The 25,551-nt window shown below is 47.7% G+C and overlaps 1 protein-coding gene across 1 annotated transcript; it reads left to right on the top strand.

Moving 5' to 3' along the window:
• The first annotated feature begins 6,659 nt into the window (after nt 1-6,659).
• LOC146356358 (vomeronasal type-2 receptor 26-like) lies at nt 6,660-25,320 on the top strand. The gene is made up of 3 exons (XM_084832602.1): nt 6,660-6,808; nt 7,702-7,828; nt 23,507-25,320. Exons 1-3 carry the CDS (start codon nt 6,707-6,709, stop codon nt 24,421-24,423), a joined length of 1,146 nt encoding a protein of 381 aa, XP_084688728.1. The 5' UTR covers nt 6,660-6,706; the 3' UTR covers nt 24,424-25,320.
• Nucleotides 25,321-25,551: the final 231 nt, after the last annotated feature.

The raw sequence follows: 25,551 nt of genomic DNA, 5'->3' as shown, positions 1-25,551 counted from the left end.
GCCGCTACACCACTGAGAGCTTGGGTGGAGATCTGGGGCAATTGGCTGAGTCTGAGGAGTAATTTAATAGAACTCCCCCTTGGCTTAGAACTCATTGTATTTGGAAGGACACAGCAGCTGTTTTCTTGTCTTCTTCTGACCAGGAGGCTTTGGAGGTGAGCTGACCCAACTACTGTTCATGGGTAGTTGAGGAGACAAAGCCAGGATGATATCAGCGCTACCACTGCTGCTCCTGCTGTTGGTCCTCCTCCTCCTGCCTCATGGAACCCGGGAGATGCAGCATTTGACATGTCCCCCACATCTGCTGAAACATCAGAAGGGAGCATCGTATTATTACCGGCCAGGAGACTTCCTCATTAGTGGAGTCCTATCTTCACAAATGTTTGAATATCACGACCCATACATCTCTTCAGAGTCCCCTTTAAATAGGCGCGATTGGTACGTAAATGTGATTTCTTTGCTCCCAACCTGCACCCCAGTTGTGTCCATTTATTGGAGATGCCCCATATGTCCTCAAACCCCTGTTCATCCCTGGCAAATTACTCACCCTACTTTTCCCAGTTGTGCCTTTTGAAGCAGAATTAGTATGATGAGGGCAACATTTAGTGAAGTATGATGATGTATGATTGGATAATTTCTTTGCACAGTTCCAACCAAAACTAGAAACACCCCATATCTAGTGAATATGAATGTTACTATGGTTGTGATCAAATTAATAATGCCTCCTTATGAAGATCAGCTTATGTTTAGTCATTGAATATCAATAAAGGATCGATTTGTTGCAATTCAATTAATGAGTCTGTGGTCTTTTGCACTGGTCATGCATTAAGCTTTGACCTGCTGGGTTCCAAAGGTGAAGATCTGCTTGTAATGTGTCCACAGAACATTTGCTATTAGGCAGATGAGAACTGTATTTAAGGAATATATAAAACAAACCATAAACATTTGAACTCAGCCGAGACCACCAAATTAACGGCTGAAAGCTATGTGTGCATATCTCATTCTCCTAAGGCTAAAGGCTCAGTTTCTACCAAGGAATATCCCCCTGCTCAGAATTGTTTAAAGCAGCCAATACCACTGAAACTACTGGAATCCTCTGCAGGCATTTCCAAAACTTTCATGACAGATATATATATTTGTGGGTGTGTGTGCTTGTGTGTGTGTGTATTTTGAAGCTTGTCAATCTCTCCTCTCAAGAAATCGGGCGCAATCATTCCATCTTTGTTTTTTAGTGACAAGTAGATATTTATTGATGTTGCAATGAAGGTATATTCCTTGCCCCCAATCAACATGCAAACCATTGTGTGAAAATCAGCTCTTCTGAGATTTATATTGCATGGAAATGGCTATTGATTGGGACATTTTGTTTTCCTTGAATGGAGGATGACAGTGCAATGCATCTCCTCTAACTTGGACTTCTTGCTGTGCAGTCATGTACTTCTGAGGTACTGGCACAGATTGTCCTACTTGTTCGCCATCCAGGAGGTCAATCGGAATCCCCGGCTCCTACCCAATGTCAGCCTGGGCTACAACCTCTATGAGAGCCATTATTACAGAAGAACGACATCCTATGCCATGCTGCAGCTGCTTGCTGGTGGGGAAAGCAACCTCCCAAATTACAGCTGTGGGAAAAGGAATCACCCGCTGGCCATTCTTGAAGGGGTTGAATCTGACCTGTCCATCCTCATTTCCACCATGTCAGGCATCTACAAAATCCCACAGGTAGGAATGGGGAGGGGAGGGGAGGCCAGCGGCATGTCAATGGGAGCGGTGCACTTGGTCAGCCAGGATTCCTTTCCAAAGCATCTCTGGCCACTGAGGAAGCTTAGAGGTGCGTAGTGGTGGTGGAGACACTTCTGAATGGGAGGCAGGGCATCAAAAAGCGAAGCCAGGGGAAGAGCATAATCAGGGCTGGCGTAAGGGATCAGCATGGTGGGGCAGTTGCTGAGAGCTCCTGGCTTCAGAAGGGCCCATCACTGCCTATCCCTCCTTCTTGACTTTTGGTGGTGACTGAATGGAAGCAAAGCAAAGGCAGCGCTTGAACACAGGGACGTCGGCACAAGGCACATGACCACATGGGTGAAGGTAAAACAGGGCTTGGCAAGAAGCAGCCTGCAGGCCATATAAGGCTCCCTGATGATTTTTGCAATCCCCCATCCAGTCGCTGCAATTGGGCTCTGAGAAGCATCCAAGCAGCTTTTGGGCAGGCTGTGGGGAGCCCAATTCTTCTGGGAAACAATGCGCACTCTCCCTGCACAAAATGTTCCCCAGTGCTCTAGGATTTTGGCCACATCTAGTGAGATCGGTAAAGTGCAGGAGCTCCAGGCTTCTAGGGATGGCACTGCACCCTCCGGACAAAATGAAGTTGTCCTCTCCTGAGCTAAAGGGACAGCCCTGCAGGCCTTTCTGCTTGTGTTGCCCCTTCTTGGTGGTAAGGCTCTAGTGTGCCCTGAGAACAGTATCTGGAAGAGAGGTGGAAGTGTGGCTACACCTTCCCTTTATAATGGGCTCAGTCATTTCGGGGAGCAGGATTAACCCACATCTTGTAGTGTCTTCAATTGCACTGCTCTACTGTATTTTGGAGAAGTGGAAGTTTTGGATTCACTCCTATGGGGAAAAGGAAAACACTGCCTTTGGCATCCTGTTTAGTAGTAGTAGTTTGTTTCAGTCCTGGGTGGGGGGGCTTCTGTGCCCTGGACCCCCATGGGCAAAGACCCCACTGTACCTTATGTGTACCATAAAGGATTCTTGGGATATTTCTGCTCTCCACCTCCACATACACCCCACACCTTTCTTAGTGGCAGCCATTTTGTTAGATATTAATCATTTCAGGATTATAAATATCTGACCTTCATCCTGAAAACAACACAGTGCAAAACGCCGCTTTCTTCCATTCCTCACTAGATCAGTTATGGTGTCGTTGATCGTGTCTTGAGTGATAGAACTCAGTTCCCATTTGTGCACCGGATGGGCCCAAGGGAAGAAACCCAGTACCCAGGGATCGTCCAACTGCTCCTGTTTTTTGGATGGACATGGATCGGTCTCTGTGCTCCAGGCAATGACAATGGAGACAGGTTCATGAGAGCCATGACACCCCTGTTGAGCAGGAGTGGAATTTGCGTTGCCTTCTCACAAAGGCTACACATAAGAAACAGACATGAGACTGAACTATCTGTTGTGTGGGGACAAGTCAATGTAGTTGTATTCTCTGCGGATGTTCAATATGTATTTCGTCCAGTTATCAATCTGCAAAGAATGCTTGAAAAGAAAAAAAATGGGGGCAAAGTTTGGGTCACAACAACTTTCCCGGACATCAACATCAACCTGATTTATTCAACGGCTGTCTTCCAGTTCATCCATGGTTCTTTGACCTTCACTGTGAAAACACAAAAGAGGGCAAAATATGACTATTATAAACCACTTTCTTCAGCTCTGCATCGGTTTTGGGGTCAATCCTTTCATTGTTTGTCTTCCACCCATGTGTTGTCCAAGAGAAGCTGGAAAAGTTGCAGAGAGAAAGAGAAACTGGGGTCCCTGGCCTTGGAGGAGCTTGAGAGAGCCCTGTCTCAGGACAGCTTCAGGACCTGCAGCAGTGTCCAAGCTGTGGCCCATGCTTTAAATGCTGTGTATTTATCCCAATCCAAGAAGACAATGATGGTGGGTGGACAAAGCAGGCTGGAACACCAGTGGCCGCAGGCATGGCAGGTATTCTATTTTTGTTTTGTAACACCAGCCCCAATGGTGAAAGACTCAGTGTAGAGACCTCATAACATATCCTAAGCATTGAAGTGTGGGAAGGAAATGGAGTTTAATTTGCTTACTCAGTAGTATCCTCAAAGATGCTCCTGGGGACTTGTTTGGCATTTTTATTTGATACCATCTACTCTGGTATCCTTCTGGAAAGTCTCAACAGGTTGGGTATTGGAGTGTCTGTACACCAGTGCTTCCATCTTCTACCTAGAGGTCCAGTTTCAGTAGGTAACATTGGAGGATCATTCTTCAACCCCTCAGCTCTTGAGCTGTGGGATCCTCATTTGCAATCTTGTCTGCAATGTGACTTAGCATCTGTATGAATTCCTATTCAGTGCCTGGACTCAGTAATGTGCTGGATGACAGCCTGGTATCGTGTTCGAGACACGGTTGTGCTCCCACTGTAGGAAGAGCAGGTTCATAGTCTGCGGTAGGCCGAGATCCATTTTTGTTGCTGAAGTTTTTACTGACTTCAGTAATCTGGGCTGCCTTTTTACAGCATTGTCTAGTATGACAGCAACATCTTCAATGGCAATAGCTTGGCCCCAGTGGTAGAGGTGCTGGTTACTTCAAATCTACCGCAATGTGCTCTATGTAGGGCTGCCCTAGAGACTAATCTGGAAAGAACAGCTAGTGCAGAGTGCAACTGCCTGACTGTTGTCATGTGCCACTCCATATCAGCATGTGACACATCTGTGGAAAGTGTTGCACAAACTGCCCATCAGCTTCCAGGCCAGGTTGAAGGATCTATCAAGGTCTATAAAGCCAAGAACATCTTGGGACCAGGATACTTGAGGACAGGCCTTATCATCCTGCGGGATCACTGAGGTCTTCTCAAGAGGCAATCCTGGTGCCCCACATGGGTTGGAGATCTGCTTGGAAACCACCAGGTGTAGGCCCTTTAGTGTGATGTCTCCCAACCAAAGATTTGCCCTTCCAACTGGGTTCACGTGTGCACTGACACCACTTTTTTTTTCAGGCAAGCATTTCTTGGCTGAGTTTCTGCTCAGACCAGACATGGACAGATCCAGCCGTCATAGCTGAAGTTGGACTCCTTGCATCAACCTTTTGTCTCTATTGGTCCCATTCCATCGGGTTCATCTTTGGGTGGGGTGAATCTATGCAGGGGTCTTTCAGACAGGGGAGCTCTCTCTGGCTCTGTCGGTCCCTTCTTCCTCCTGGCTCATGTCACCCTTGGGTCAGAAGACAGTGCTGGGGTATGGTCCTTCCCTGATACACTTCTGGCTCAAGTCCCCACCCCATAAAACTTGGGACAATTATTTGGATGTCTGGGTAGCTGTACCAAATACACACACACACACACACACACACACACACACACACACGTTATTACCAAACAAGAGTATGTATTGACATTAATAAACAGGAAAACTTGAAAAAGGAGCTCAGAGTGGCCAAAAGGGGGCTTGTCTGGGGGCGTTCTCAGGCAGGGAGGGCGGAAATGCCTGTATGACAGATCCAATGTTTCATACAGCAGCCTCCTCCCCTGCTCCGTCCTCCCGCAGCTAGACAGCTGCAACAGGCTTAAAATGTCCAATGTTTTGGCATAAGATATGAGATTCAGTCACAAATAAGAGCATGCTGCATGCCACTGATAAACAGAGGCAGAAACAATCAGGAATAGGCCAATTTTCCATTGGGGAATACCAGATTTGGTCAAGATGCAAAAATTGGGTGTGTTGCAAATACATTTAGTGAGTGGATGTCAGCAGTGGTCTCCACTAGGTCTCCACTTCCTCCTTGGGGGAAGAAAATCATGGGTGCATCACAAAATACCCTGGTCAAGAAGGTAGTATGGAAGCTGTTGTCCAAAATATATCTGGAGGGCACCAGATTGGAGAAGGCTGCCTTAGTGTGCAAATTAATGTCTCTGGTCCTCTCCAAAAGGCTGAAGCAGAAAGAGGAGATTGCAGAGGTATCTCAGTTGTGGTGTAAAAAAAAAAAATGACTCTCTTCCACTCGGAGTGCAGATGAGATGTTCTTTGGTCCCCATTCATCAGGGATTACAGCTCAAAGGGAGAAGTACTAAGATAATGAAGATGCTAGCATCTTTGCTAAATGCTGGTTGTTTTCTCTGTCATTCTAGTTTCACAGTTTCTTAAGAGAGGGACGTCTTTCTTATATTTCCATGGATGGACTGTATCTAGATGAGAATGGGGAGCTGGAACCTGACTTCGATATTGTGCATTGGGTGCTGTTTCCCGATAAGACTCAAGGTAGAGTGAATATTGGGAGTGTGAAGAGACAGGCATTCCCAGATGTAAAACTCACCATTCGACCAGAAGCCCTTGTGTGGCCCAAGCATTTTAATGGGGTAGGGGAAAGTATTTGTGTGTGTCACATTAGTGATTTATTAAGCTCCAATAATCCATTGAATGTGGCATGTGAGAGTTCCAGTAGGATGCTATGCACAATTACCTAGAAGGAAGTCCCATTGTGCATAGTGAACTTTGTTGCGGACTCACCTGCGGGATTGCCTTGTGAAAGAACCATTCTATGGCAGTGCTGGCTGGAGTGTGTTTAGCTCCCCCAAGCCTCCTCGTTTTGTAACTATTGTTCTGGATTCTGAACACACCTTCGGATGCATGGATATCTGGGAAATTGACATGACAATCCACACTTTGAAAGTGTTGTTATATTGGGGGACTTGGGGGACTTGACAGCGATTTACGGAGCCTATCACGGCTAGACTTTAAAAAAACACCGTGATAGGCTACGTAAATCCTTACGTAGCCTATCACGGCTGACTTTGAAAAAAAAAAAAAGCGCCTATGCAAATGACGGTGCCCATGGGCGCCGCCATTTGCGTACATGTTTTTTTTTTCCAAAGTCAGCTGTGATAGGCTACGTAAGGATTTACGTAGCCTATCACGGCTGACTGCAGGGACGCAAATGGCGGCGGCTATGGCCGCCGCCGTTTGCGTCCTGGCAGGAGATGAGATTCGCGGCCAGGGAGACGGTGCGCTCCCCCCGCCAAGAATTTCGGGGGGAGAAACGGAGCACCTCCCCCCCACCGCGAAGCAAGCTGCGGGACCAGGTAAGGGACTTTCGTCCATCCTTAAATGGGTATCCTTAAATACCCACCATCTTGAAGGAGGGGGTGTAGTGGCCACTGCTGAAAAGTCCTCCCTTTAAGTTTATGCAATCTTCTTCCCACTCACGTATACTCCTTCCCTGGGTAAGGTTCTTGAGAAGGCAGTGGTTGGGCAATTGCAGATGTTCTTGGAAGATACTGATTATCTCGACGCATTTCAGTCTGGGTTACTTATTTATCTTATTTATAACCACCAAATATAATAATAACCCAAAAAATATTTCTCCGGCAATATTCCATTGTTTCTGAAACAATCTTTATGATATTTTCCTGTCTCCTCTGCCACTGAGGAGAAAAAAGTAAAAAAAAAGTCATACAAAGATGAGAGGGGCTTTTCTAGTTCTGGTGCCAAGACTATGCAGTTGCCTCCCTGAAAAGTTAACATTTAAGAGCAATCTCACTGAGACTGACTGCACAAATACCGTTTGAAGATGTAACAAAGACATCTGCTTTCTATGTAATATAAGGACTACAATCTGACAGTGTGCAGTTTTATGGTTTCAGTTGTACTGGTGCTGTTTGTAATTTTTGTTGTTCTAGGACGGTATATTAGTTTACTTTGATATTGTACCTTAGATCTTTCAGTTTTGAAAAGTGCCTTGTGCACATGTATAGAAAAGGTGGCTATAACAATTGAAACAAACAGACCAAAGAGATCTCCCTGCAATGTTGCTGTGCATTAATAGTGTTTCGGTAAGATGAAGTCCTGAGGTCACTTGGGGTCACTAACTAATGCTAGAAAGCTTGTTGGGTCCTTCCCAGACTTTAGGATTGATTTCCATAGGCACAAATAACTCTCAGACTTTTTCCTTGGTGCTCCTTCTCTTTGTTGCTAGACCATGCCTCGTTCCAGGTGTGTCGAGAGCTGTCGCCCTGGATATGCCAAAGAGATTCAGGACGGAGAGCCACCTTGCTGCTATGCCTGTGCTCCGTGTGCAGAAGGGACAATCTCCACTCAGGATGGTAGGTGACCTCCGAGGAATGGGCGTTCCCTTGAGAAACAGGGCAAGTATTTGAGTCTGCCCAATATTCTCCCCTACTCTGTTTTCATTCCCTCTTCTATTCCTTTCAAACACAAAAAATAAAACATCCCCCTGTTCGGCTTTGCATAGCTGGTTAGTTTTAGTGTTACTTGTCCCTGACAGCTCCCTGTTGGGCAGCCCCAGGGACGGTAGCGGCCAGCACTTCTGGGACTGAAGTCGGGGGGGGGGTGGACTCAATGGTCTTGTAGGCCCCTTCCAACCCTACTATTCTGTGATTCTGTGACAGGGCAGGAGGGTATTTCTGGGCTGTCCTTCATGCACTGGTCACAGACCAGTCCCACACGGCAGCAGAGATCACAGAGGTCATGAAACGCATGGTGGAGGTGTGGCTGGCTGGGTACCTGCTGACTCACATTTACATGCTCATGGACAGGGGAGCCAACATGGTGAAGGCTGTGTGTGATGGTGGATGGTTTGAGGGCATCTGTCGCATTGCGCACATCTTCGACCTGATAGTGAGGGATGCTCTTGGTATGGGCAGCACCAAGGTGTATCCCAATCCCACCCCCCTGTGTCATGTCCATATTCTCTTGGGGAATTGCAGGAAGGGGACTGGGCACTTCCACCACAGTGTCAAGGGCAGTAGGCTGCTGTGGGAGAAGCAGAAGGACTTGGGGCTCCCGCAGCACAGGCTGGTGCAGGACGTGGCAACAACCTAGATGTCCATGTACCTCATGCTGGAGCATATGGTGTAGCAACAGCATGCTGTCCACAAGGTGTCCAGGGTTGGGGACATTGGCATCTAAGCACCCATAGGCAGGCAGCAGTGGGATGCTATATCCCAGCTTGTGGTGGTCCTGAAGCCATAGAGGCCACAGAGGCCTTGAGGCCATACAGAGCCTGAGAAACAGCACTGCCCTCCTCAGCCAGGTCATCCCTGTGGCCAGGCATCTCCAGAAACAGATGGGCGAGTTCCTGGATTCCAGGGATCCCGTCACAAGCAGGAGCTTCCTGCCAGTCATATGGTGAAGTGGTGCCAAGGCTGAGGGATGGCCTCGTATGGCAGGTGGAGCCCCTGTCCTGGAAGAGAGCATACGTGCTGGCCACCATATGCTTCCCCCATCTCCAGGATAGGCTTTGTGCAGAGAAGTCCTGGAGGGGGTGGGAGGAAATTCTGGTGGGGCAAGTGGGGGAGGCACAGGTGAAGAGGCTGGGGCAGGTGTTGGAAGAGTAATAGGAGTTGGTGGAGGGAGAATGGACCATCCCTTCTAGCAGCAGCACCCCACAGCAGCAGCTTCATTCCCCGCAGGACCACAGGCTGGGGTTCTGGGCCAAGGCAGTTCAGGCAGCAGTTGGGGGGAGAGGGACCCACCACATCCGCCAGGATAACACTGCAATGTCTGTGCAGCATTACCTGGTGGAGCCCATGGGGGACTCTCCCATGGACCTCATGGCCTACTGGTCATCCCACAGTCAGGTCTGGCTGGATCTGGCTAAGGTGGCCTTGGAATGACTCAGCTGCCCACCAACCAGCGTCCCAAGTGAGAGGGTGTTTTCAACGGTGGGAGACATTGTGACACCCCACCGCTCCTGCTTGGATGCTAAGTTGGTGGAGTAGCTGGTCTTCCTCAAGGTCAACCTGAGCCTGCTGGGATACCCAACCCTCAAGCCCCCGGGTAAGGGAACAGCCCTCTTATTTTGGCTGGCTTTTAGTCTTTATTTCAGTCAGGAAGGGCAGTGTGTGTGTGTGTGTGTGTGTGTATCTCTGTGCTTTCAGAGCAGCAACTCAAGTCTGACTGCCCTCAAAGGGTTGCTCTAGCATCTCTGTATCCCTTTGCCAGCCCACCACACTGCTCTCAGTGCAGTAAATCAACTCTAAACAGGCAAGACACTCTTCTTAGCCTGTCCTGCATGGTTCCTCCACTGCCAGGAGGACTGTGGCAGCCTTGAATGTGCCCACATGAGTGGTGGCTGGCTGGTACTGCTGGTGGCCATGACTTAGCCAAAATCTTCAGGAGCCAGGGAAAACTCCTCGATAAGCAAAGGCTTCAGTGTTTGGGCTATTTAATTTAGAAGAAGGCCAATAAGAGGGAGGCTTAGATGGAGTAGAGAAAATGGAGCAGTGCTGAGATAAGCTCCACTGAGTTCAGTGTGACTTATTCCCAGGGAATGTGTCTTGCAGCCAAAGTGAGGGTTAACTTTTCTTCCTTTAAAGAGTGTCAGGTCATCCAGTGAAGCTGAATAGTGGCAGATTCAGGTCAGACAAAAAGAAAGTACTGGGAGATGGGGGGATTGTTTTGCACTTCAAAAAACCTACACCAGAGGTTAGGGATTTGTTGTTCAGTCGTTCAGTCGTATCCGACTCTTCGTGACCCCATGGACCATAGCACGCCAGGCCTTCCTGTCCTGCGCTCTCTCCCGGAGCGTGCTCAAGTTCATATTCATTGCATCGGTGATGCTATCTAGCCATCTCATCCTCTGCCCTCCCCTTCTCCTTTTGCCTTCAGTCTTTCCCAGCATCAGGGTCTTTTCCAGGGAGTTTTCTCTTCGCATTAGGTGGCCAAAATATTGGAGCTTCAGCTTCAGTATCTGTCCTTCCAATGAGCACTCAGTGTTGATTTCCTTTAGGATTGACTTTACGTAGTCTTTAGGACTGACTTTTTTTCGCAGCCGGGGAGATGGGGTGCTCCTCCCCAGCCTGAATTTCGGCCGGGCGAGGCGGGGCGCCTCCCCCCTCGCCTGAATGTCGGGGGGAGAACCGAAGCGCCTCCCCCCCACCGCGAAGCAAGCTGCGGGACAAGGTAAGTCCCTTTCGTCCATCCCTAAATGAAATATGTATAAGGGTTTTTTTTTTAATTAATCTTATATTGTGAATCTTTACAAAACAAAACAAACTGAAAACATTACAAAACCTAAAAAAAGAACAAAATAAGAATAGAAATACAACAACATGTTCAAAATCCTCAGTTTCTAACATTACAATATTGAAGAAAAAAAAGTGGAGAAAAAAGTTTACACATAAACTTCAGTAAAAGCAGACCAAATATCCGCATATAAGCCCATTTGCATAGGTGGTGAGCTTTTATTCTTCCAATATAGTACTATCAGTCTTTTAGCAACCAAAAGGGCATGAAAAATCCATTTACGCTGACCATGTGTTACATTCCAAGATGCGGGTATCATCATAGGATCATAGAATCATAGAATAGTAGGGTTGGAAGGGGCCTACAAGGCCCTCAAGTCCAACCCCCTGCTCAGTGCAGGAATCCAAGTCAGAGCATCCCTGACAGATGGCTGTCCAGGCTCATCTTGAAAGCCTCCAGTGTGGGAGAGCCCACCACCTCCCTAAGTCATTGGTTCCATTGTCGTATTGCTCCAGCAGTCAGGAAGTTTTTCCTGATGTTTGGCCGGAATCTGGCTTCCTGTAACTGGAGCCCATTATTCGTGTCCTGCACTCTGGGATGATCAAGAAGAGATCCTGGCCTTCCTCTCTGTGACAACCTTTTGAGTACTTGAAGAGTGCTATCATATCTCTCCTCAGTCTTTTCTTCTCAAGCCTAAACATGCCCAGTTCTTTCAGTCTCTCCTCATAGGGCTTTGTTTCCAGTCCTCTGATCATCTTTGTTGCCCTCCTCTGAACTCTCTCCAGTTTGTCTGCATCCTTCTTCAAGTGTGGTGCCCAGAACTGGACACAGTACTCCAGATGAGGCCTAACCAGTGCTGAGTAGAGGAGAACTAGTACTTCCTGGGATATGGACACTATGCTTCTAGTAATGCAGCCCAAAAGAGCATTTGCATCACATCATCAAAATGTTGAAGAGCACCGGGCCCAGGACTGAGCCCTTCCGTACCCCACTCGTTATCTCTCCCCAGTTTGAGAAGGTCCCATTGATAAGCACTCTTTGAGTCCGATTCTATAGCTAACTGTGGATCCACTGGATCGTTTTTTCTTCTAGACCACTTTGAGCTAGTTTGCTCATCAGGAGATCATGGGACATTTTGTCGAAAGCTTTGTATATGATATCTACAGCATTCCAACAGTCCACAAAGGAGGTGACTTGATCAAAAAACAACATCAGATTTGTCTGGCAGGACTTGTTCTTGACAAATCCATGTTGAATTTGAGTAATCACTTCATTGTTTCCAAGGTGCTTACCGATAGATTGCTTGATCATCTGCTCCAGAATTTTCCCAGGGATTGATGTCAGACTGACTGGTCTGTAGTTTCCAGGTTCCTCCTTTTTACCCCTTTTGAAGGTAGGGACAACATTAGCCATCCTCCAGTCATCTGGCACTTCACCCGTCCTCCATGATTTCTCAAAGAGAATAGACAGTGGTTCTGAGAGTTCTTCTGCCAGTTCCTTTATGACTCTAGGATGCAGTTCATCTGGCCCTGGAGATTTGAACTCATTCCAAGTAATTAGGTGTTCCTTGACCATATGCCTATGGATCTCAAGCTGCAATCCTGCCCCTTCAGCCTGCACTTCGCCTTTGCCAGTGAGGTTATAGACCCACTTTTGGGAGAAGACTGAGCCAAAGTTTGAATTGAGCACCCCTGCCTTTTCTAGGGATGTACGAAAGTCACTTACCTGAACCCAAAAGTTGATTCGCGATGGGGGGGAGGCGCTCCATCCCTCCCCCTGAAATTCTGGCTGGGGGAGAGGCGCCCCGTCCCTCCCGCTGTGAATCCTGTCCTGCCGGGATGCAAAAGACGGCGGCCGTAGCCGCCATCATTTGCGTCCCTGCAGTCAGCCGTGATAGGCTATGTAAATGTTCACATAGCCTATCACGGCTGAGTGAAAAAAACAACAACAACCGCGCATATGCAAATGGCGGCGCCCATGGGCGCCGCCATTTGCGTTCCTTATTTTGGCACGTGTAGTCTACATAAACATTTACGTAGACTACGGCGAAAATAAGGGGAATGCTATTTGCATTTATGCACATTTGTTTTTTCCCACGCAGCCGTCATAGGCTACATCATAGGCCGCCGAACCACCCCCAAACCGCCCAAGGTAAGTCCCATCCCGGGGGGGGGTGCGGGGGGGTCAGACCGTTTCTCCACCAATTTCGGGGGGCCAAATGCGCTGGCATTCGGCCTCCCTGAGATTCGTGGAGAAATTTTCTGACATCCCTACCTTTTCCTTGTCATCTGTTATCATTTTGCCATCCTTATTTAAGAGCTGAACCACCATTTCTTTCCTCTGCCTTTTACTGTGCACGTAGCTGAAGAAAGCCTTTTTGTTGTTTTTAGCTTCCCTTGCTAACCTCAGCTCATTCTCAGCTTTAGCCTTCCTGATGCCATCCCTGCAATTCTGTGCTACCTGCCTGTACTCTTCCTTTGTTACTTGGCCTTCTTTCCACTTCCTATATATATCCTTTTTTGTTTTCAGGTCATCTCTAAGCTTTTTGTGAAGCCACATTGGCTTCTTCTGTTTTCTTCCACCTTGTTGGAATGGTTTGTAATTGTGCCTTGAGAATTTCCTTTTTTTAAAAGCTCCCACCCATCTTGGACTCCTTTTCTCATTAGAGTTGCTTGCCATGGGACCTTACTGATCATTGTTCTGAGTTTATGAAAATCAGCTTTCCTAAAATCCAGGGTACGCATTTGACTACACTCGGCTTTTGCTCCCCTTAGAACCAAGAACTGAAGTACAACATGGTCGCTTTCCCCCAGAGTTCCTGTCACCGCTACTTGATCCACTATGTTATCTCTGTTGGTTAGGATCAAGTCAAGGATAGCCGATCCTCTAATTCCTTCCTCTACGTTCTGTAGGAGGAAGTTATCCGCCACACAAGTCAGGAATTTCCTGGAGGGATCATGTTTTGCAGAATTTGTTTCCCAACAAATATCGGGGAAATTGAAGTCCCACATTACTACTACATCATGCTTCCTTAAAACATTGGCTATTTGCTTTTCAAAAGTTTCATCCTCGTCTTCTCATTGATTGGGTGGCCGGTAGTAGACTCTGACCACCTTGTTCCTTTTATTCTTTGCTCCATTTAGTTTGATCCAGATGCTCTCGATGGGGCTACCAAGCTCATCCTCCTGTATTTCTGTGCAGAGATATGTATTTTTCACATACAGTGCAACCCCACCTCCCTTTCTGTTCCTACTGTTCTTTTTGAACAAGTTATATCCTTCAATTGCTGTATTCCAGTCATGAGAGCCATCCCACCAAGTCTCAGTTATACCTATCAAGTCAAAATTTCCCTCTTGTATTAAGAGTTCAAGTTCATTCTCTTTGTTTCCCATACTCTGGGAAGTAGCATATAGGCATCGAAGACCAAGTGCTTCATAGTCTGGCTTTCTTCCTACTACATGTGTCTGAAGACTATTCTTGGGCACTATTAGAGCTGTTCTCTCCATTGCGGTGCATGACCCTATGTCCATTGTTACCCCCAACTTTACATCTCCCTTCCCTGTAGGATTCAGTTTAAAGCCCTCCTGATGAAGTTCTTCATGCTGTGACCAAACACATTTTTCCCAGCCTTTGTGACGTGCAAGTCATCCCTTGCCAACAGCCCATCTTCCAGGAAGTATAGCCCGTAGTCCCACAATCCAAATCTCTCTTCGTAGCCAGTCATTCACCCAGAGTATTTTTCGTTCCCTTTCTATCCCTCTTCTAACTACTGGAAGGATGGATGAGAAAACTATCTGGGCCCCAAAGTTCTTGAGTTTCCTTCCCAAAGCTTCAAAGTCTGATATGATCTCTTTGTAGCTCCGCTTGGTGGTATCATTTGTTCTCACATGGATAAGAAGAAAGGGCTTCTTGTCAGTGGGCTTTATGAGTGCAGGCAACCTTTCAGTCATGTCTCTAATCCATCCTCCCAGGAGACAACAAACCTGGTGAGTCCGCAGGTCTTCACAACATACTTGGGTCTCGATCCCACGCAGCAAGGAGTCTCCCACTACTACCACTCTTCTCTTCTTGTGGTTGTAGGCCTGGGTTTCATTGCCACTGCTTGACTGACCTTCAGCCTCTTGCTCACTTTCATGTAGGTTCCCCTATGATTCTTCCTCTGCAGGCTGTCCTCCAGTCTCATCCTCAGGTACCTGGAATCGGTTCCACAGCTCCACTGCTTCCACTGGTGCACAGTGGAGTCTAGTTCTTCTTCTTCTGTCACACTTTTCCAAGGAGTATCCTCTACTCCATTTTTCCTCACCTCAGCATTTCCCACTTCTGCCTCAGCTTGCTGTTGCTCTTCAAGCTTCTGGTCTTCCCTTTGCTGCTGTAGTTCCCCCATTCTGTCCAAGAACTCTTCATGTTCTCTTATTCCCCAGAGGGTCAACAGTTGCCGCTCCAGTCCACTTAATTTTTCTTCCAGCAGCGTGATCAACTTGCACTTGTTGCAGGTGTAGGCCATGTTGTTCTCAGGCAAGAAAACAAACATTGCACACACCTTGCAGGTCACCACCACTGGAGAGTCTTGTCCTTCCACAGCCTCTTTTCCCTTTTGGTGATTGTTCTAGACTAGCCTGTGCCTGTTCCTGTACTCACTAGAGGTTAAAAGCAGAATCCCACTGGTGTGGAAGTCCATGTTACAAGACAAATAAAAGAAAAAAAAGAAGTCCATACAATAAAAAAGAAAAAAAATGTTAGGGGCCTCTCCCTTGACCTCCCTTGCCCAGCTCCCCTGGCCAACTCCTTTTTGCTCCCCCTGTTGACTCGCTCTGGTCGCTCGCTTTCTGGGAGCTTGCTTGTTTCTGTAGTCCCTGGACCAGCTGGAGCAGCTTGCTCTGCTCTGCTCTGCTCTGCTCCTGCAATTGGGAATGTTCAGGTAAGTAATTTAAAAGAATATTTACATCAGCAATAAATACATACATACATACATCCATAAATATTAAAGAACTTTCTAATACAAAATTTATCCATACAATAACTTCCACCCAAAAGGAGGTGGCCATTGGGCATTTCCAAAACATATGAATAAAAGAAGCACTGACTGCATTACACCTCTGACAATTAGCCGAATTTGACAAGCCTTAATTTAAGAGATGTTGAAGCATCCAATAGAGCTGAAACAAGAGCTTTTGCTGTATAGGGCATAACTGAAGATCCATTGAAATATCCGATACAGACACCAAAACCGCAGTCCATTGATTAAGCAAAATTGTTGTTGTTGTTCAGTCGTTCAGTCATGTCCGACTCTTCATGACTCCATGTACCATAGCACGCCAGGCCTTCCTATCCTGCGCTCTCTCCTGGAGTGTGCTCAAGTTCATATTCATTGCTTCGGTGATGCTATCTAGCCATCTCATCCTCTGCCGTCCCCTTCTCCTTTTGCCTTCAGTCTTTCCCAGCATCAGGGTCTTTTCCAGGGAGTTTTCTCTTCGCATTAGGTGGCCAAAATATTTCACCTTCAGCTTCAGTATCTGTCCTTCCAATGAGCACTCAGGGTTGATTTCCTTTAGGATTGACTGATTTGACCTCCTTGCAGTCCAGGGGACGCGTAAGTGTCTTCTCCAGCACCACAGTTTGAAAGCATCGATTCTTGGGTGCTCAGCCTTCCTTATACTCCAGCTCTCACAGCCATACATTACTACTGGGAAAACCATAGCTTTGATTAGACGGACCTTCGTCGGCAAGGTGATGTCTCTGCTTCTTACTATGCTGTCTAGGTTTGCCATAGCTTTCCTCCCAAGGAGCAAGTGTCTTTTAATTTCATGGCTACAGTCACCATCTGTGGTGATCTGGGAGCCCAAGAAAATAAAATCTGTCACTGCTTCCATTTCTTCCCCTTCTATATGCCAGGAAGTGATGGGGCCAGATGCCATGATCATCATTTTTTTAATGTTGAGTTTCAAACCAGCTTTTGCACTCTCCTCTTTCACCCTCAACAACAGGCTCTTGAGATCCTCTTCGCTTTCTGCCATTAGGGTGGTATGGTCTGCATATTGGAGGTTGTTGATAATTCTCCCAGCAATATTAATTCTGACCTGTGATTCATCCAACCCGGCATTTCTCATGATGTACTCCGCATATAAAGTTAAATAAGCAGGGTGACAATATGCAGCCTTGTCGTTCTCCTTTCCCAATTTTGAACCGCTCAGTTGTTCCATGACTGGTTCTTACTGTTGCTTCTTGACCCTCGTACAGGTTTCTCAGGAAACAGGTCAGGTAGTCTGGTACACCCATCACTTTAAGAATTTGCCACAGTTTGTTGTGATCCACACAATCAAAGGCTTTAGTGTAGTCAATGAAACAGAAATAGACGTTTTTCTGGAATTCTCTTGCTCTCTCCATGATCCAGCGAATGTTGGCGATTTGATCTCTAGTTCCTCTGCCTCTTCGAAACCCAGCTTGTACTTCCAGTAGTTCTCGGTTCACACATTGCTGAAGCCTAGCTTGTAGGATTGTGAGCATCACCTTGCTGGCATGTGAAATGAGCGCAATTGTGCGGTAGTTTGAACACTCTTTGGCGTTGCCCTTCTTTGGAATTGGAATGTAAACTGAACTTTTCCAGTCTTGCGACCATTGTTGAGTGTTCCAAATTTGTTGGCATATTGAGTGCAGCACTTTAACAGCATCACCTTTTAGGATTTTAAATAGCTCGGCTGGAATACTGTCATCTCCGCTAGCTTTATTGTTACTAATGCTTCCTAAGGCCCACTTGACTTCACTCTCTAGGATGTCCGGCTCAAGTTCAGTGACTGCACTATCATGGCTATCAGGGACATTCAGATCTTTCCTGTATAGTTCTTCTGTGTATTCTTGCCACCTCTTCTTAATCTCATCTGCTTCTGTTAGGTCCCTGCCTTCTTTGTCCTTTATCATGCCCGTCTTTGCACAAAACGTTCCCTTCAGATCTCCAGTTTTCTTGAAGAGATCTCTAGTCTTTCCCATTCTGTTGTTTTCCACGATTTCTTTGCATTGTTCATTTAAGAAGGCCTTCTTGTCCCTCCTTGCTATTCTCTGGAACTCTGCATTCACTTGGATATGTCTTCCCCTTTCTCCCTTGCTTTTCGCTTCCCTTCTTTCCTCAGCTACTTGTAAAGCCTCATCAGACAGCCACTTGGCTTTCTTGCATTTCTTTTTCTTTGGGATGGATTTCGTTGCTGCCTCCTGAACAATGTTACAGACTTCTGTCCATAGTTCCTCAGGCACTATTAGGGGTGGACGAAAGTCCCTTACCTGTCGTCGAAGGACGTTCGCGGTGGGGGGGAGGCGCTTCGCTGTTCCCCCCGCGAAGTTCAGGCCGGGGGGGAGGCTTCCCGCCTCGCCCCGGCCGAAATTCAGGCCGGGGGGGAGGCTTCCCGCCTCGCCCCGGCCGAAATTCAGGCCGGGGAGGAGGCTTCCCGCCTCGCCCAGCCGCGAACGCGAAAGGTTTTTTTTTAGAAAAAAAAAACTCCCCCTGATAGGCTACGTGATGATTCACGTAGCCTATCATGGCTAGATCTGCAAAGTCAGCCGTGATAGGCTACGTCAATCGTCACGTAGCCTATCACAGGTGACTTAAAAAAAAAAAAAGCGCGTACGCTAATGGCGGCCCCGATAGGGAGCCGCCATTCGCGTTCCTTATTTAGTCGCTGTAGTCTACGTAAATGTTTACGTAGACTACGGCGAAAATAAGGACAACGCTATTTGCATTGCCCTTATTTTCGCCGTAGTCTACGTAAAAATTTACGTAGACTACAGCGACCAAATAAGGAACGGGAATGGCGGCTCCCTATGGGGGCCGCCATTATCCATACGCGCTTTTTTTTTTTAAAGTCACCCGTGATAGGCTACGTCACGATTGACGTAGCCTATCACGGCTGACTTTGCAAATCTAGCTGTGATAGGCTACGTGAATGGTCACGTAGCCTATCAGGTGTCGTTTTTTGTTTTTTTTTCTTTGTTTGCAATGGCGGCGGCGGCAGCCAGTCGAAAGACCGGCTGCCGCTCCCACCCCGCTCGAACACCCGCCGAACCGCCAGCCGGACCCGCCACCGGGAGGGACATTCGGTGAAGGTAAGTCCCGTCCTGGGGGGTGGTGCGGGGGGCGGGGGGGGTTCGGAGGATTTCTCCCCGAAACTTATTCGGGGGGCCGAACACGTTGGCGCTCGGCCCCCCGAAGTTTCGGGGAGAAATTCTCCGCCATCCCTTCTGTCTATCAGGTCTAATCCCTGAAATCTATTCCTCACCTCCACTTTATATTCATAAGGGATATATTTGAGGTCATACCTGAATGGTTTAGTGATTTCCCTACGTTCTTCAATTGAAGCTGAAATTTTGCAACAAGAAGCTCATGATCTTCTTGTTGCAAAAGAACTTCACCTGGCGGTGAAGGCAGCAGAAAAGGAATATTATGCTGCCTCTATCGCGTCTGCAGAGTGCTGTCCCAGGAGGCTTTTCCAAGTGGTTCAGAGCCTGGTCGGTCCTGTGGCTCCGGAACCACTGGAGCATTCTAAGGCCTCCTGTGAGGCCTTGGCAAGGCACTTTGCAGATAAAATTGATCAGATTAGGTGTGTTACTCTGCACGCTGTGGATACAGTTAGTGAGCAAGAGGCGGCCTGTGGCAAACCAGTTTTGTGGGATCGGTTCCAGCTTCTTCCTCCTGATGAAGTGGACAAGGTGCTTTCATCGGTACGGCCGACCACCTGCTTACTTGATCCTTGCCCATCTTGGCTCATTATGAGCTGCAGAGAGAGACTGGGTGAGGGGATCAAGGCGGTGGTGAACGCCTCCCTTGAGGAGGGAGTGATGCTATCAGCCCTCAAGGAGGCAGTGATAAGACCACTCTTAAAGAAGCCCTCCTTGGATCCTCAAGTTCTGAACAACTGATTGAAACTGATTATCTAGACCCATTTCAGTTGGGCTTCAGGCCTGGGCATGGGACAGAAACAGCCTTGGTCACCTTGGTAGGTGATATGAGGAGGGCTCTGGATAGGTGTGAATGCTCCTTCCTTGTTCTACTCGACCTCTCAGTGGCTTTCGATACTGTTCACCACGGTATCCTCCTGGACGGCCTGGAGGGGTTGGGCATTGGGGACACTGTATTGCGGTGGTTCCGGTCCTTCCTCTCCGGCAGGTACCAGAGGGTAGCACTGGGAGAGGAGGTTTCGGACCCGTGGCCACTTACTTGTGGGGTGCCACAGGGTTCCATCCTCTCCCCGATGCTATTTAACATCTATGTGAAGCCGCTGGGGGCTATCATCAGGAGGTTTGGGGTGCAGTGTCATCAATATGTGGATGACACGCAGCTCTACCTCTCGTTTAAATCTTCACCAAGGTTGGCCGTAGAATCCCTGTCCAAATGTCTGGAGACGGTGAGTGGCTGGATGGGGAGGAATAGGCTGAAGCTGAACCCTGACAAGACCGAGGTACTTTTGGTGGGAGACAAGAGGAGGCTGGGGGATGTTGACCTGGTGTTGAATGGGGTACGGCTACCCTTGAAAGACCAGGTCCGCAGCCTGGGGGTCATTTTGGACTCCCAGCTGTCCATGGAGGCTCAGGTGTCAGCTGTAAGCCGGACAGCGCTGTATCAACACCATCTGATACGGCGGCTGCGCCCCTTCCTTCCCAACCATCTGCTCCCATCGGTAGTACATGTCCTGATCTCCTTTCATTTAGACTACTGTAATGCGCTGTACATGGGGTTACCCTTGAAGATGGTTCGGAAGCTGCAGCTGGTACAGAACACGGCAGCTCGCGTGATTAAAGGCAGCCGCCGGCGAGATCACATCACTCCAGTGCTGAAGGAGTTGCACTGGTTGCCAATTGTTTTCCAGGCCAAATTCAAGGTGTTGGTTTTGACCTTTAAAACCCTATATGGTTCCGGCCTAGCCTATCTTAAGGTGCGCCTCCAGCAGCACCAGACAGGCCGCTTAACAAGATCAGCCTCGGATGGCCTTCTCTCTGTCCCATCTGCCAGGACATCTAGACTGGTGGGGAGGAGGGAGAGGGCCTTTTCTGTGGTGGACCCCACTTTGTGGAACTCCCTCCCTAGGGAACACCGTCATGCCCCCTCTTTAATGAGCTTCCATCGTGCATTAAAAACGTGGTTGTTCAGGCAGGCATTTGGGGTGGGTTAGGGTATTTTAGAAAATGTTTTTATTGTAGAATTTTATTGTTTTAAACTGTTTTTATTGTATGTTGTACATCGCCCAGAGTGGCTGGGTGACCAGCCAGATGGGCGATTAATAAATTTAATAATAAATAAAGAAATAAAGAAATGATCTGAGCCACAGTCAGCTCCAGGTCTTGTTTTTACTGACTGTATAGAGCTTATTAAGCAAAATAGGACATCCGAATTCTCTGTTCCATTCCTGCTATAAACCACTTGTGCCATATTGATTCATTGATAATAAATGTTTATAAACATGAATCGTAGGGCGATACATCTGATCAGAATCAATAAGTTTTCCCAATAGTGAAGGAGACTCCAAAGGAGTAAGAGCAGCAGGACCAAATCTACATACCAACAAATGTTTCAATTGCAATTACTGCCATTCCACTGAAGCCGGCAAATGAAATTGAACTCGCAGGGCTGAGAATACCAAAAATTCATAATCAATCCACACTAACTGATCTTAAGTAAAGATCATCTTACCGGTCCAGGTCTGCCATAAAAACATTTTCTTGCCAGTTCTTAAATCCGGATTTCCCCATCAACTCCATTTAGCAAGGGAAAATGGATCAAACTGTAATTGACAAGACATTACACGCCAAACTTCCCTAACTGCCAGAATTGTGGGAGGAGCTCTGTCTACCTTGATATGCCGAGAACCTAATGCCATCCATTTAAAGAGAGGCTCCAGACAAGAAGGTAAGATCTGTATAAGATCACAAGCTCACAAGACAAAAAAGATACCTGTAACGTGTCAAAGAAAGCTAAAATGTTTGTGTAAGTCTGTTGTCATGCACATTAATCTCAATAAAAAGCTTCAAAATTCAATCATCTCATTTAGACATATAAAGATTTAAAGTAGAAATGCTACAGTATCTTTGGGATTCTTAGATTAGAAAGTTAATTGGTAGTAAGCATAGATTTGAGGTATTTTACAGCATCCAGAAAGTATATAAAAGAGACGCAGAACATGCAACAGTGGGCACTATGCCTTAGGATCAGCTTCCTTTGATGTGTTGCCTGTAGAATCAACTTGGCAAGCTTGATTTGTTTATCACTAGGGATGTACAAAAGTGACTTACCTTTCGGGGATTATGCTAATGGTTGGGGGGGAGGCGTTCTGTCCCTCCCCCCGGAATCCTGGCCGGGGGGGGAGGCGCTCCATTCCTCCCCCCCCCCGAATCCTGGCTGGCCGGCTCCGCTCCGCAGGGATTTTGCGGAGCCGCCAGCCGGCTCCACCAGCGGCCGGACACCTGCGGAGCCACTGCCATTTGCATCCTTGCAGTCAGCCGTGATAGGTTACGTAAATGTTTATGTAGCCTATCACGGCTGATTTAAAAGAAAAACAAACAAACGCGCGTACGCAAATGGCGGCACCCATGGGTGCCGCCATTTGCGTTCCTTATTTTGGCACGTCTTAGTCTACGTAAACATTTATGTAGACTAAGATGGCGAAAATAAGGGGAATACAAATAGCGTAGCGTCTACACTATTTGCGTTCCCCTTATTTTCGCCGTCTTAGTCTACGTAAATGTTTACGTAGACGAAGATGTGCCAAAATAAGGAACGCAAATGTTTACGTAGCCTATCACGGTGTTTTTTTAAAATCTAGCCATGATAGGCTACGTGAATCTTTACGTAGCCTATCACTTTTTTTTTTTTTGAACTGGAAATGGCGGCGGTGGCAGTTGGTTGGAAGACCGGCCGCCGCAGCCGCCACCGCCAAACTGCCACCGGAGCTGCCACCGGAGCCGCCACTGCCAGGAAGATCTGCCCAAGGTAAGTCCCGTCCAGGGGGGTCGTGCAGGGGTGGTGGTGGGCCGTTTTGCCACCGATTTCAGGGGGCCGAATGCACTGGCATTCGGCCTCCCCGAGATTCATGGCAAAACTTTCGTACAACCCTATTTATCACTGAGAAAGGGCAAATGCTGCCATTTCCGTGGCTCCCTTTGCCGTGATGGGCTACGTAAATACTTACGTAGTCTATCACGGCAGCCTGGCCGGAGGCAAATGGCGGCTGGTATGGCAGACGCCATTTGAGTCCGCAGCAGCTGGCTGAGAGACCAGCTGCTGCCACCACTGCTGCAGCCACTGCCGCCGGAACCTCCGTCCCAGATAAGCTTCGTCCCGGGGGGGGATACCACGGGGGGGGCGGGGGGGAGGCCGTTCCGCCACGGGTTTTTGGGGCTCACTGCATTCGGCTTCACTGTCATCTGTGGCAGAATTGTCTGCCATCCCTAATTGTGAGCCACTTTGACCTGCCTGCCTTCCCTTTCTTTGCTCTCCCCACCATCCTCCTGTTCCTGCTCTCTCCCAGTGCCTCATAGTAGCAGCTTGAGGAGTCCCAGCTGTTGCCACTGAGGCGTCACTTTTCTCCCACAGCTGTGGCGTGCTTCCCTCATCAGCTTGGGCCCTCCACAGGCATTGCTCCACTTTAACTGGATACTCAGACCCAGCTCTCTCCTCCCTCTCTGCCTGGATATTTTTAAGAACAGAAGGAGCAGGACTTGACCCAGTGAGTCCTGATGGGCTGTTACAAGAACACAGAACGTTCTGGATGTAGGACCAATGTTAATGATGCTGCAATCACCCTCTTTCTTTTCAGATGCAGACCACTGCCGCAAATGTCCAGAAAATCAGCATCCAAACAAGGCCCGTGATGAATGTATCCCCAAGGAGATGACCTTCCTCTCCTATGGAGAACCGTTGGGGATCGTCCTGGCTTCATTTGCAGTATTCTTGTCTTTAATCACAGCCTTTGTGTTAGGAACCTTCATTAAACACCTAGACACACCAATAGTCAAAGCCAACAACCAGGACCTCTCCTATGTTCTCCTCCTCTCCCTCCTGTTTTCCTTTTGGTCCTCCATTCTGTTCATTGGCCGCCCAAGGAAAGTGACTTGCCTTCTCCGACAAACAGCCTTCAGCATCATCTTCTCAGTGGCCATCGCATCTGTGTTGGCCAAAATGATCACTGTGGTGCTGGTCTTCCTGTCCACGAAGCCAGGGAACAAGATGAAGAAATGGCTGGGGAAGGGTCTGGCCAACTCCATTGTAATTTCTTGTTCCAGCGTCCAAGTTGTCATCTGCTCCATCTGGCTGGGGATCTTTCCACCCTTCCCAGAATACGACATGCACTCCCAGCCTGGACAGATCATCCTGCAATGCAACAAAGGATCTGTTGCCATGTTTTATACTGCCCTTGGCTACATGGGCTTCCTGGCTGCCATCTGTTTCACGGTGGCTTTCCTAGCCAGGAAGCTGCCTGGGGCCTTCAATGAGGCCAAGTTAATCACTTTCAGCATGCTCGTCTTTTGCAGTGTCTGGGTGTCCTTTGTGCCCTCCTACCTGAGCACCAAGGGGAAATCCATGGTAGCCGTGCAGGTCTTCTCTATTTTGGCCTCTAATGTTGGGTTGCTGTGCTGCATCTTTCATCCCAAGTGTTACATTATTGTACTGAGGCCTGGTCTGAACAAAAAGGAGCATCTCATAATGAAAACTAAAGATGGAATCTTATCATAACTAGAAATGAAAAAAAAAATATCCCCATTTCAGTCTGGATAAGAGTCACATGTTCTGATAGAGGCAAAAGTATTATGGAACAGATGCAGGGCCTGTTAGTTTTCTGTGGGTTGCAGTTAGATACAAGAATGGAGGGAGGCCTTCAATGAAAGGAGGGGGAGCCCTGGGAATTTTCTTTTAAAACCCTCTCTTCATGGCATCACATCACACTAGCAATGGTTCTCTTACATTTCTCAGACAAGGACTGATTTTTTCACTGGTAGGTACCCTTAGAATTTTCCATAAAAGCTATAGATTAGGACATGGGTGGTTTACAACTTCCATCATTCCCCACCAGTGGCTATGCTGTTCAATGCCTTTAAGGGGAGGGAACTGGTGGTCTAGTCTCACCTATGTTGCGGCATCACCAACACTGCAGAGGGCCAGAGAGCATCACTCCAGCCCAGCAGGGGTCAGGTGGCACATGGAGGCAACAGGGTCTCTCTGCTGACTCTTGCCTGGATCACGAGGCTGAGCAGTTTTGTAGTTTCTGATGCTTCTGCATGATCACCGGAGGGATAAGCCCTTCTTTTCAGGGCTACTAGACCTTGACCTAATATAGTTCCAGCACCTTCGGGTGATGATCGGATGCATTACTCAAAGGCAGTTCTTCATTTGGAGACAGGGAGGAAGGCGAACAAAGATCCCTCCTTCCCTTGATCCAGCTGAACTGTCCGTCCCTTCTGCCACAGGGCTCCTCTGCCATCAAGTTCCCCCTTGAGACTTATGCATTATTTTTAATTTACTTTTATAATGATTTCTATGAATGTATTGTTGTCTTACTGGTAGACCACTTTGCTAGGGGTTTACACTGCAAGGTGGTATATCGATAACTGTTAAGCATAAATATGTATCTCCAAAAGAAACAACCCTTTGGTTCAATTCTGTTCCTGATAAAAACAGAGATGTTACATTTCTTGCTCTTTCAGACAGCAAGTACCAAGCAACAACTGCAGCCTTCATATGTTCTTTGTACTGTGCTGTAGCGCTTTCAGGAATGTCTTAAAGATCTCTGAAGGTGATTTGAAATTTGGTCAACTGAAAAAATCAAAAACACTGATACATCACTCCTGGATGTTCTTTGCCCCG

The sequence above is a fragment of the Heloderma suspectum genome, chromosome 2, assembly GCF_057233095.1.
Source record: "Heloderma suspectum isolate Gila_16-S chromosome 2, 16-S_ref, whole genome shotgun sequence".
Lineage (NCBI taxonomy): Eukaryota > Metazoa > Chordata > Lepidosauria > Squamata > Helodermatidae > Heloderma > Heloderma suspectum.
This window is presented reverse-complemented; position numbering and strand designations above follow the sequence as displayed.